A 12,653-nucleotide genomic window follows, 5' to 3' on the forward strand; every position below is an offset into this window, starting at 1 on the left:
CTTCCCCTCTGACAGATCCTGGAAACAACTTGCATACCTTAGGGTTACGCTTCCTCGGTTTGAGGTCACTGCAGACAAGGCTCTGGAGAGTCCAGCCTCTGCCACCTGCCAAGACACAACTGCTGTGACTCTCCCCACCACACCTGTTCCACCAGGTGCACTGCCGGCTGCCCCCTGCTTCCCGCACCCAGCTCTCTTTCGGGGGAGCACCCTTCCTTCCCCAAGTATGACACATACTCAATCTTAAGTCCTATGTTACAGCAAATCGTTCTCGATTGGATCAATGAGAGACTCAACATGCTCACAGTGAAGGCTTTCTCTGAAAGGATGCTCTGAGGGAGAAGCCCCGTATGAGCCCAGAGGACTGGGGCTTCTGCTGTGCATGTATGTGAGCGGGAGAAAGCATGGTACATGCACCAGGACCCCCCCCCCCACACACAAGGACACAATCCCGGGATTCCCTGGAACGTGGGCTTCAGACCTCAGTGGTGAAAAAAACCAAGAGGGATGTATGTGAGGAGGGCCGATGGGGTGTCTGTGTCCAGTGAGAGTACAGATGCCTTCTTCTTCTTTTACTCTTCTCTGTAGTTTCCAGGTTTTCTACACATTATTAATGGCCAGAGCAAAACCAATCAAGTGATGGCCTGATGACCACAGAGAGCATTGTATTTCAAGAGAGAATAATACATTTTAAAAATAAAAAAATAAATTTTAAAAAATAGCCTGGAAAAAAGTGAAAGTTGAAAAAAAATTTTTTCAGAACAAAACTTGAAACAGTTAAACTAAGTGCCAGTGAAAGAATCTGCTGCCTTGTGACACAAAAATATATGTACACACACACATCACACACCTATGTACACACACACATATATAAACACACATACATATACACATATACAAATTATGTATGTATATATCCATATTATTGTATAAATACAAGGGGTTTTCCCTGTGCACCTGCCCAGTTGCCTGAAGTCACGGGTGGCTACTAGTACTGCTGCTTCCACCGGCTTGTATTTGTTTAGTGTTTTCAAAAATAAACACCCTGGGACTTCCCTGGTGGTGCAGGGGTTTAGAATCCACCTGCCAATGCAGGGGACATGGGTTCGATCCCTGGTCCGAGAAGATGCCATATGCCACGGAGCAACTAAGCCCGTGCGCCGCAACTACTGAGCCTGTGCTCTATAGCCCACGAGCCACAACTACTGAGCCCACAAGCCACAACTACTGAAGCCTGCGTGCCTAGAGGCCATGTGCTCCACAACAAGAGAAGCCACCGCAATGAGAAGCCCGCGCACCGCAACGAAGAGTAGCCCCCGCTCGCCACAACTAGAGAAAGCCCGCACACAGCAACCAAGATCCAATGCAGACAAAAATAAATAAATTTATAAAAATAAATAAATAAATTTTAAAAACACCCTTTTCACATTGTCTATATAAATGTATATATAATTTTACACTGAGTGACCCTCACAACAATACGCAGAGAGAGGGCATGGGCGGTCCTGTCACTTGTATTTCATGGAGCAGCCAGTAAGCTGGGCCCCCCCCCACGGTTAGAACCCCGACCTGTGCATCTCTGAGGCTGCCATTTCCTCCACAGCTTGACAACCGCACTTATTCTGTACATGACTAAAACAACTGGCACCAATGAAATCAGTGAGAACTCTGGGCACACCAATATATAAGTAATGACAATTTTTAAAGAATGTTTTAAAATACCGGTCCATCTGGAAAATGTAGCAAAAGAAAGCGTTTTGCTTACATAAATGTTATAAACCAGTACTTGTGACAGTTGTAAGTGAATCAATCGCAGGGTCCAGTGTAGTGAAATTAAATGTTCTCCATAACAAGCAGGTTTAGCTGAGTTGACAGACTGCTCCGTCTGCCAGTTTACCTCATATTCCTAACTTTTTAAAACAGAAATATAGATTATCTTCTATCACCTTAAAAAAAACACAACTCTAATGGAATAATTTTCTTCTATTTCAAAAAATTCAAGAGAAGATGTGCGGACGACCATTCCCAAGTCGCACGGTTAACAGAACTAAGGGCTGACTCGGGTGACAACGCAGTTTTGTATTAAAAATCCCTAAATACTCCTCCTCAGATCAGACCTACTGAAAGCACAGACAATAAAGTTTCTGTGCAGAAAGGATGCAGTTTCTCTATCTTGTGAATGTTTCAAAGACAACACAAAATATTTCACATTTTACTTGAGAGAGGTTGGCTTTTCATTTTACCGTGAGCGATCCTGATTTATTAGAGCCATCCTGTCAGTAGCGAACCAGACAGGCTAACGGTTGTTTTGTATAAGATATTCAGACAATGACAGCATTGCCACCATAAATAAAGCCCTTTGGCCTCCCTCTCATAAATTACAGATACTGCTCATAAATCTCTGTGATATTCTAATCAGCCCCAAGATGCAGGGATGCAACTGTCTTTTCTTTGTAATACAGCTATTCCCCCATCACACTCAATGTGGGTAAGTGCTTTTTATTACCAAGTTTAGTTCAAGCACATTTAATTAGATTGATAAAATTATGATCCGACGCCATTGGAGTAAAATGATTCAGCCAGCCTCAGAGCTACTTGCATTCACAACCTAGCGCAGCTTTCAGTGTGCCATTAACGTCTGCATCACTGGCTGGGGAAGGGCACAGCTAGTCTTAGTTCTGGTGCATGGGAAGCGGAAGAACAAGCTGCTTTGGCTTCGGTAAATAAGGAGCATAAAGCGGGGAAACCCAGGGCACCGTGCTGACTTCAATGCATTCCATGCCGTCTAACTTCAACAAGCATTCCCTGTGAGGAAATGCTTCCACAAGGGCTGGGTTGAGATCCTGGAATTCTTAAAGGTAAACATTCTTTTTAAATGAATGTTTTTACCTCAGAGCTTAGCCAAATGATTAGCATGATTAGCTATGAGTTATTTAGAATAAGAGTAGGTAGACGGATAGAGTTTTGAAGTAAATTTCTAGGGTGTAACTTACAGGCTCACCTGAGAGACATCAGCATTTCAGAGGCACAGGCTTAAAAAGTCAGGAGACTTTAGAACTCCTGGTTCCTTCTCCTCCAAGACTCTTGACTGAACCTAGACTCTCATAACACTTATCTTCCCAGCATCCTGGGATTGCCAGACTTCTGCTTATTCTTGTGATGACTACCTTTTCCACTTGTGAAGTTTCCAAGCCCTTATGAGATCGGACATATTTTTCTGCCCTGGGATCCTTGTCATTTTGCTTCTGGGGTCAGACAATAAATATACACTATCAGAGTCAGATCACAGGACACTGAAATAGCGAACGAAGCCGAAACACCAGCCGTGAAACCTCATTTCAACAAGACCCATATTGAAGTAACCTCATCCACTTAGTGACACTAAGTGGCAAATACTGTTCAGAATTTTTTTGCAAATTCTATAACCTAGGTTCCATAAGAAATCTATTTCTAAAATTACATAATATGGCTGATTTTATAATTACACAAAATGAGTCTAAACCAAGCCTGGAAAGGATGGAAACAGTACTTCCAATCCGAGTGTCTGTGTGTCTGCAGAAAGAGAATGAGAGAGGGAATCCCACAGGGATCTTGCCTTTCTGACTTGGGGGCGTTTTCGGAACTAACTTCACTGCAAGTAGCTTTAGTTCATTACGTCTTCGTTCAAACTAATAATAAATGGTCTTCCAAGGGGCCTTAAAGAGGAGGGGCCTCCACGCAGCTCTTGTCCCCAGAGGCCATGGCCCTGCACTGAGCGGCTGTCAGGTGCTTGGCAGAAGAATAAACAAGGAAAAGAGGGAGAGAAAGTTAAACAACGTCAGACCGCGTCACAGTGAGTCTCACTCACTCATTCATGCTTTCAGTCACAAATCTTTATAAAGTTCCACCCATGAACCAAAGTTACGCCCACCCTTGAGCAGCTTCTGTTTGTTAGAGATGAAACGTGGAGAGGGATAACTCATGCAGTCCTGTGCTTAGTGGCCACAGAGAACCTCAGTACCACAAACCCTGTATCTACCGTTCTTCAAGTGTTCTGTTCAAACTTGATTTTCTCATATTTATCAGGGAGCCAAGGGGAGCCCTCAGTTCATAATTCTAACTAAAATACAGAAAGCTGGACGAACTCGTGTTCAATCTTTGGAAGTGAAATAAAAGAGATGGGGAGATTATATAGTTGGCCCTGAAAATAATGAACCAAAAACACATCTGAAATGACAGACTCTGGGTCCTTTAAATAGCTTAACTCCCCCAAAGCACTACAATCCCCAAAGACGTCAAAAGTTTGCACAATTGTGATCTACAGCCTTAAAACACTTTGTCCCCACAGGACGTACGACAGTGAGGTTTGTCACCATCTGATGCTCCCAGAAAGCGGGAGCAGCACAAGCCCGCCCTGCAAAGTGATGCCTCGGACGGCCAGGAGGTGGACCCGGCGGCGCTCACCAAGCCACTCACCGCTTCGTGGGTGTCGTGCGGCACCCGGAATCCATGAACACCTGACCCTGAGGTGCTCCGTTCCCCCGGCACAGGGGCAGATCTCAGCAGGCTGCGGACAGGGTTGGACGGTGCGGAGGGGCACTTCCCCCTGGGTCACCCGCCCGTCTTGCCGGCTGAGGAATTAAACCACCCTTTGGTCTAGGCTGTATTTTCATAGCTGATCGCAGCCTTGGAAGACAGAGGTAAGTGTCTCACATCTCACACTTATTTTTGAGCTTTAATATATGCTTTCAGAAATGCATTTGTAGTTTGCACGATGACTATGCATTTAGATCGGGGTGGCCTGGCCTTCCTTCATCAGCTTTGCTAACATCTTAACTGAAATCTCTTGTCAATGCACAGTATAGGCAAGAAGGACCCTTAACAGCAGCTGCACGTGCAGGACACAGTGGTCAAGCGCCACAGGGCCGGCGGCAGAGGGCCTGACTCTGGCATGGGCCTCCCTGCAGCCCTGGGTGGTCACTCACGCCTCTGGTCAGTAGCTCCTACCTACGGGATGGCACTAGTAACAGTGCTTCGAGTTTGTTACAGGGACTCAAAGATGGAACCCATGTGAAACGCTCTGCACAGTGCCTGGCACAGAGAGAAACTCAACAATGCTGGTGCATAATTGGTCTCATAACACTGTGGTTTAACAATATGATTTACGATTAAATGACTCTGGTCCAGGTGTTAAATGAAAAGAATAACCTGAACTATACCATGAAAATAGAAATAGTTAATAAAGAAACATAAGTACTGTAAGGCTATTTTTTGAGGGACTAAGGGGATAAATAAATATCCCCAACATTTTTATAATATTATAATACAAACACACATATATGCAAGCACATATAAAAATATGTATGTGTATAATTTACTTATGTATGTATGCACATGTGTATTATATATGATTATATGTATAAATATATTACATGTAGATGAGTACAGACATACATATGTGTAAATAGATAATTTATGTGTAATCTTAGATGTTCTATGATTGGGCTATTTACAGGTTATATAAAGCTATTTCATATTATTTTAACTTGCTCCTTCTTTCCTGAAATGTATACACATTGCAGTCAATCACTTAAAAGTACTCATGGAGCCCAGAGCATAGTAGGTCCTTAATAAATTATTAACGAGAAACTTGCTTCTCTAATAGCTTTAACTGAAAAAGAAAAAGGCCTCTACATATTGGGATTTCAATGTTGATTTTGTTTGTTGTTGGAAGGTAATCTGAATGGTTTTGTTTTCTCCTGAATGCAGAGGACGTGATACATATCTACTCATCATTTGTCCAACTAGTAGACATGGGACATTTGTACCAATAACTCTCCCTTGCTTTATTACGGCTCTATTATGTCTCATATCTTCAATGATCCAAATCCAGTCTCAGTAAATAATTAAAATGAAAAGAAATGAGGCTCACACATCTGCCTTGGAGATTTGTACGACTGTGGACCGTATTCAGACTGAAACAGTTATTTATTACAACCTTCATTTTAGCAAACCTGAGGGTGAAATGAGCTCAGTTTATTTACCATTTCCATTTACTACTTATCAAAGCTGAAGTGTTTCTTATCTCTTGAGGTTCAGTGTACTGATCTCCATATTATTCAGTTGGTAAAGAAACTTATGAAACTGTCATACCAACATAGGAATTGGCCTTTCGGAAATACACATCTCAGAAGTTAATAGTAACCAAATTTTTTGACTCAGAGGTAAAGTTTTATGCTTACTCGGCTCAATTTCTTTAATTTAAATTAAGTGAAAAAAACAACTCCCCCTCAAAAAATTAAATGGATTTTTCCAGCCTTTGAACACCAGGGAAGTTTAATGAACTGTCCATTTCTTCCTTTTATAAAGTTTAATAAACAATGGGGAAAATATTTGAAAGTTTGAGATGATACTCAGAAAATTTAAGGTCGATTTCCCATTTTATTATAAATGTTATATTTTCCTGTCCTACTGAACAGGTAGCAGTCAGTATCAAAAAAGGTTTTAAAATGCAAATTGATTTTTCCCATTTAACAATCATTTAACTGAACATACTATATATTTCTCAGCCTGGGAACCTCATTTGTATGTAAAAAGCAATTGTGTTATTTAATTTTTTTCACTATAACTTTAAAGCTGTTGTACATCTAGATGTGCATTTAAAACAGAAAAAAAATCAAATATATGTATAAATTAAGCCACCTTACGTGCTATAATATTATGCTTTATTTAAACATGAAGTAGTTCTCTTAATTGATGTAATATTTGCCTTTGAACTGCCAAAGGCCTCTCATTCCTGATTTTTCCAGAAAATTTTAGACATAAATATACGTTGTCTTTGAAATCATTTTGTTCTGCTACAATCCTCAAACAAAAGGCGACTCCCTCCCCTACCATCAGCTACTGAATACTTTTTGGAATGAATTACATGCTAGATTAAAGACGCACCTTTTTTTTTCTGTCTCTGGTCTCGGTTTTATAACATATAAGACTTACAAATCATGAGAGAAATCAATTCCAAGAGGCAGAACAGCACAGAGATCAGGAACAGAGCTCTCTGCTCGGGTTTCCGGGAACCAAATCCTGACTTGGCGACTCTGTCTGTGAGTCTGGCCACCTTAACCCATCTCCTCCTGGTTTGCATCTAAGTGACGTGATACCAAAACTGCATTCCTCATAAGGATTAAATGGGTTAATTTGTGTAAGGCTTTGGGAATCCAGCCTGGAAGATATAGGGGTCCAAGACTAGTCTTACATGAGCTGCCATCCATGTGGTGTGAGCACCTAAACGTCTAATAGTCATCAGACTCATCCACCAGCTGGGTCACGTTCCCAGGTGGACTCTCCATAATATCTGCCTTTTGGAGAAGTGAGTTCACAATAAAGAGTTTGCGAATTTTATCTTAATCACCATGAGAACTCTTGGGAGGATTTAGGCAGCGAAGTGTCATGTTGTGATTTTCATATGCTTAAAGATGAGTCGGCTGCTGTGAGAGGAGATTGTGGGGGTCATTTCATGGGTGTGGGTGGAGGTGACTTGGTGTGCATGGAAGTGACCTGAGTGGGCAGATGTGCTTCCTGGGTGGAGGTGATGGGACTCGATGTAATGAATGTGGGACGGGAGGAGGAGAGGCAGTGAGGAGGGGCTGAGGGAGTGTCCAGACTGCTGTCCTGAGCTCCATCCCCCCCCTGCATGTGGGTAGCCCAGAGCATCCTCAGACGCACGGCCTGGCTCCTGTTCTCTCTTCTGTGTCCTCTTTTGCCACAATCTCTGGGCGTTTCTCAGGACTGTGGGGACTCTCGTATATTCTCTCCTTACACTAACCACACTTACCATGAGATCTATTTAATCCTGAAACTACCTCTTTGTGGCCAGTGGAATGCACAGCCTTGGCTCACCACAGCGCAGTGCATCCCTAGGCAGGTCCTGGCAACGTCACAACCACTGTGCTTTCGTGACGCCCAAAGCATCAGTACCGAGCCAAACGATCACCGCACAGCTTTACCGTTGGCAGCAGGGGACCTCCAACAGGGCCCTTCGACTACAACCAAACACTTCTCCAGATGCTTTTATGACATGACCAATCAAATGTATTTGGTTGCAAATTGTGAATTTTGTATATCTCAGTTACTTACTTTATATTAAGTCAGTAAGATGAAGAAAACAATACCTTCTCCAGAGGACTACTGTTATCATTGAATGATGTAACACAGACAAATGTTTAGAGTTACCGTTCAGAAAGGTGGTTCTGATTATCGCTATCATCCCACCAGAACAAGCTCAGTCTCTGTGGCAGCGCCGTCTCCTCCATAAAGACTGACCCGGGGCTTCCCTGGTGGCGCAGTGGTTGAGAGTCCACCTGCCGATGCAGGGGACACGGGTTCGTGCCCCGGTCCGGGAAGATCCCACATGCCGCGGAGCGGCTGGGCCCATAAGCCATGGCCGCTGAGCCTGCGCGTCCGGAGCCTGTGCTCCGCAACGGGAGAGGCCACAACAGTGAGAGGCCCGCGTACCGCAAAAAAAAAAAAAAAAAAAAAAAACTGACCCCAGTCCAGGCACACTCGTTACTTCCTCTGTGTCTGTCACCTCTCCCCACAGTGTTTACATCAGGCCATCTGTCTAAGGCCCCGTGCAGATGAGCAGGCGGATGTCCTGGCAGAGCAGCAATGAGTTAGGGCATGTGCAGGCCTCCCCCAAGAGCAACTCCCTGGTTGCCCTGTGCCCAGAGGAGAGCCCTCACACACTTTACTGGTGGAATCCAAGACACGTTGTCTGCCTCCCTCTCTCTGAAACTCTGCTTCTCTCTTTCTCTACCCTCAAATCAGGACTTAAAAAGCTATGCTGTGCTTCTTTTTCCTCACAATTGTCATGTAGTTAACCCTTGTGTTGAATGTCTATGACGCCAATCCACTTATTGGCCGCTGTAAACCACCTGTTTTGGAATTCTGGAGACCAGCCTCCAGATGGCAAATAAGCATATGAAAAGATGCTCCACATCAAATGTCACTAGGGAAATGCAAACTAAAACAAGGAGATGCCACTACACACCTATTAGAAGGGCCAAAACCCAGAGCACTGACAACAGCAAATGCTGGTGAGGGTGCGGAGCAACGGGAACGCTCATCACTGCTGGCGGGGATGCAGGATGGTGCAGCCACCTTGGAAGTCAGTTTGGCAGCTTCTCACAAAACTAAACATACTCTTATCATATAATCCAGCAACCATGCTCCTTGGTATTTACCCAAAGGATCTGAAAACTCATGTCCACAAAAACCTATACACGGATGTTTATAGCAGCTTTATTCATAATTGCCAAAACTTAGAAGCAACCAAGATGTCACTCAGCAAGTAAATGGATACAAACGGTGGCTCATCTGACAATGGAATATTATTCAGCTAAAAAGAAATGAGCTATCAGGCCATGAAAAGACATGACAAAACCTTAAATGCATATTACTAAGTGAAAGAAGCCAATCCGAAAAGGCTACTGTGTGATTCTAACTATATGACAGTCTGGAAAAGGCAAAACTATAGAGACAGTAAAAAGATTAGTGGTTGCCAGGAGTTGAGGGGTAGGGATTGTCTCAACAGTGCCTTACTGACTCTCAGGAATGCAATAATTATTTGCAAAAAAGAAAAAAACAGGTTAAAATGACGGCAAGGAAAATAAAACGTATGGAGGAAAGTTGATTAGTTTTTGTAAACATTTATATGTTCATACCTAAAATGTTCAAATAATTTTAACATGACCAAAACACTATACACAAAAACGTCAATATATTAATATTATAATAGAAGCCCATGAGATCTATTTTGCAAATATCTTAAGAGCAAAAATATTGTATATGTAGAAATACTATGTAGTTTTCAATTTTTAGAAACTAAGCAGTTAGATTATTTCCAATTTGAGGCAGTTTTGTAGAGCAGCAATGAAACTCTTGGTATAAATTGTGTGTGTGGGCATGTACACGTGTGCGTGTGCGTGTGTGTGTGTCAACTTTCGTTCTTTTTGGCTTTGTGTTATGGACTTGATTATTATTTTTTAAGACGAGTCTGAGAATGAACCCAAACTTTTGACCCTTTTAAGAATATTATTACATACTGTAAATAGCATTCCAGAAAACCTACCCCACTTCACAAATCAGTGATATATTTATTGAGCATCAGTGTGTTATGCAGAACGGGTGATAAAAAAATAGACTGGGCGTTGCCGTGAACCTCACAGAACTTACAGTGAGATGGGAGATGCAGAGGAAGCTCATGTTGAATTACGTCTTAATGTTTTGTGTAGAGTGCTTCATTTCTCAATATCCTCTTGACTGCATCCCTCCAAAGTGAAAATGGCAGCACAGTCAGGATTTGCTGTGTAAATTTCATGGTCTAGGTGCTGATGGAACCAACATGATTCCATATGACTCACCTTCAAGACTGCAGAGCTTATGGTAAATGGTCAGAGTGGCTGATATGGAATAAATTGGCGTTAACATGACCACACTGCCAGAGACGAGCCCTCACACGCTGTGGGAGAGGACCTCGCACTTTGGAGCCTAGAGTTCTCACCAGTGCGTTCTGTTCCTCTTTAGATCTGCAAAGTCGGGCATGAGCGTTAGAACACTTACCTTTACACGTTGGGGGCTTCCCCCTGTTACTCCACAATCCATCTTCTTGACACACAGCTGTAGCCTGTTGACCGGCGTCCAGCTTAAAGCCCTCGTTACACTCATAGGTCACTTTACTGTCCAACGTGAACTCATTCCCCGTGAATGAGCCATTTCCTGGGGACTCCGGGATTCCACAGGACACAGCTGAAAAGAAATGAAGGAAGCACAGGGTTATTCTGACAGATTATGAAATTTTCCTCTTTTCTTTTTCTATTTTTCATCTCAAAGATGTATAAAAACTGTTAGATATTTGCATTTCTCACGTGTGTCATAAGTATGCACATTTCCAAAGTTGTAAGGGTCTTAAGAGTGAATGGGAAACAATGGAAAATGGGTCAAAATACAGTATCTTTAAATTTATTTTTCCAGAAGGTATGTCTGATAGCTCTCATGCAGGGTTTCCTGTGGTCTGGTGTCCTGAACTTCATCACCATTTTCAGCGTGTTGGAATCATGTAACATAATGTGATCATCCCAAGGAGAGCATGGAAGCCCCCATGAACGTTTATTTCAGGGAACAAGTCCAGGGAGACTTTCGAGGCCATGTTGAGCATTGTTAGGTTTCCAGGCATGTTTTCAGGACACAAAGCAAATCTAAACGTCCTGCGTAGCCTGGTCCACGTCTTTGCTTCATGCCCATCACCCAAAGGTGAGCACTGGTGTGGAAACATTACCACTGTGCACACGTGGATGTGGAATGAAAGCTTGTGCCATGATTTCAAATCAATCTCAACTTAAAACGCTATAGGAAACAAGGCTGAGAGTTGAAAGAACATGGATTCAGACCTAGGAGAGTCTGAGTTTGTTATTTGTCTGTTTACGACTTGGAAATTTACCTGGCTTATCTGAGCTTTGATTCCTCAACTGTAAAAGGAGAAACATCAACGTTCCTTACAGGCTAATGTGGCAGAATGTACAGTACAAGCCACACAGCAAAACATCGGGCACGTTATCAGGACTCGAGCTCTCTTTCACTATGAAAAAAATAACTTTCCTTCAGATTTAATATAAAGGGAAGCATTCTTCAACTCTCTAGATTAGGGTCAACTAAAAACTAAACAGTATGAAGGAATGTCTTCCCTTCCATCACAAATACAGAGGAAACATTTGATAGTGAATCCCTCAGATCCCTCATGCCACCATCAAGAGAAATTAGGTGGTTCTGGGCCAAAAGTGGGGGGACTTGGAGGGCGATGCTGGCTGTGCCTGGTGCCCCAGTGCCTCCTCAAAGAGCCACACCAGGTTCCAGGCTCAGGAGAAGCAGCACCGAGCACCGGAGTCAGAGAAGCATCCACACCAGGAGGAGGTGGGCTCAGATGAAGTCACTGAGAAATCGCTCACCTGCAAACAACATTCTCACCTTTATCAGTAGAACACCTAGCATTCCTTGGTCAAATACACAATTCCTCCCATTGTGACAAGTTCTTTTACTTGTATGACCTCATTTAATCTCAAAAATACCCCAATAAGTAAATTAAATTATTATTTTTTATTACTACTATGATGGTTAATATTATTTGTCAGCTTTACTGGGCTAAAGGGTGCCTAGGAGCTGGTCAAACATTATTCTTGGGGTGTGTCTGTGAGGATGTATGCAGACTAGATTAGCATTTGCTTCTCAGAGGAGTGAAGAGCACCCGCCCCCATTCGGGTGGGCGTCATCCAATCCTGAGGCCTCAGTACAACCAGAAGGCAGAGGAAGGCGGAATTCCCTCCCTCTGCTTGAGCTGGGACGCCCAGCTTGTCCCACTCTTACATCGGGGCTCCCGGCACTTTCCCTGCTGCCCCTCCCACTGGATTCCCTGGTACTTGGACTGAATCACACCACTGGCTGCCTGGGCCTCCAGCCTGCAGACTGTAGGTCACTGGGCTTCTCTGCTCCGTCAGCAGCAGTAGAGGACCTGGGCTTCTCTGCTCCGTCACCATGAGGACCAGCTCCTACAGTAAGCCTCCCCTTGTGCACATCTGCGCACACCCTACCGTCGCTGCTTCTCTAGAGAACCCTGACTGATA

General features: G+C 43.4%; 1 protein-coding gene across 1 annotated transcript in view; it reads right to left on the bottom strand.

Annotated features, from left to right (window-relative positions):
* Positions 1 to 12,653, bottom strand: part of CSMD1 (CUB and Sushi multiple domains 1) — a 1,400,820-nt gene that overhangs the window by 71,461 nt on the left and 1,316,706 nt on the right. Inside the window, exon 50 of the mRNA XM_060136411.1 lies at positions 10,600 to 10,785. Coding sequence (XP_059992394.1) covers positions 10,600 to 10,785 — 186 coding nt within the window. The remainder of the gene's footprint in view (positions 1 to 10,599; positions 10,786 to 12,653) is intronic.

Source organism: Lagenorhynchus albirostris, chromosome 21, assembly GCF_949774975.1.
Source record: "Lagenorhynchus albirostris chromosome 21, mLagAlb1.1, whole genome shotgun sequence".
Taxonomy (NCBI): domain Eukaryota; kingdom Metazoa; phylum Chordata; class Mammalia; order Artiodactyla; family Delphinidae; genus Lagenorhynchus; species Lagenorhynchus albirostris.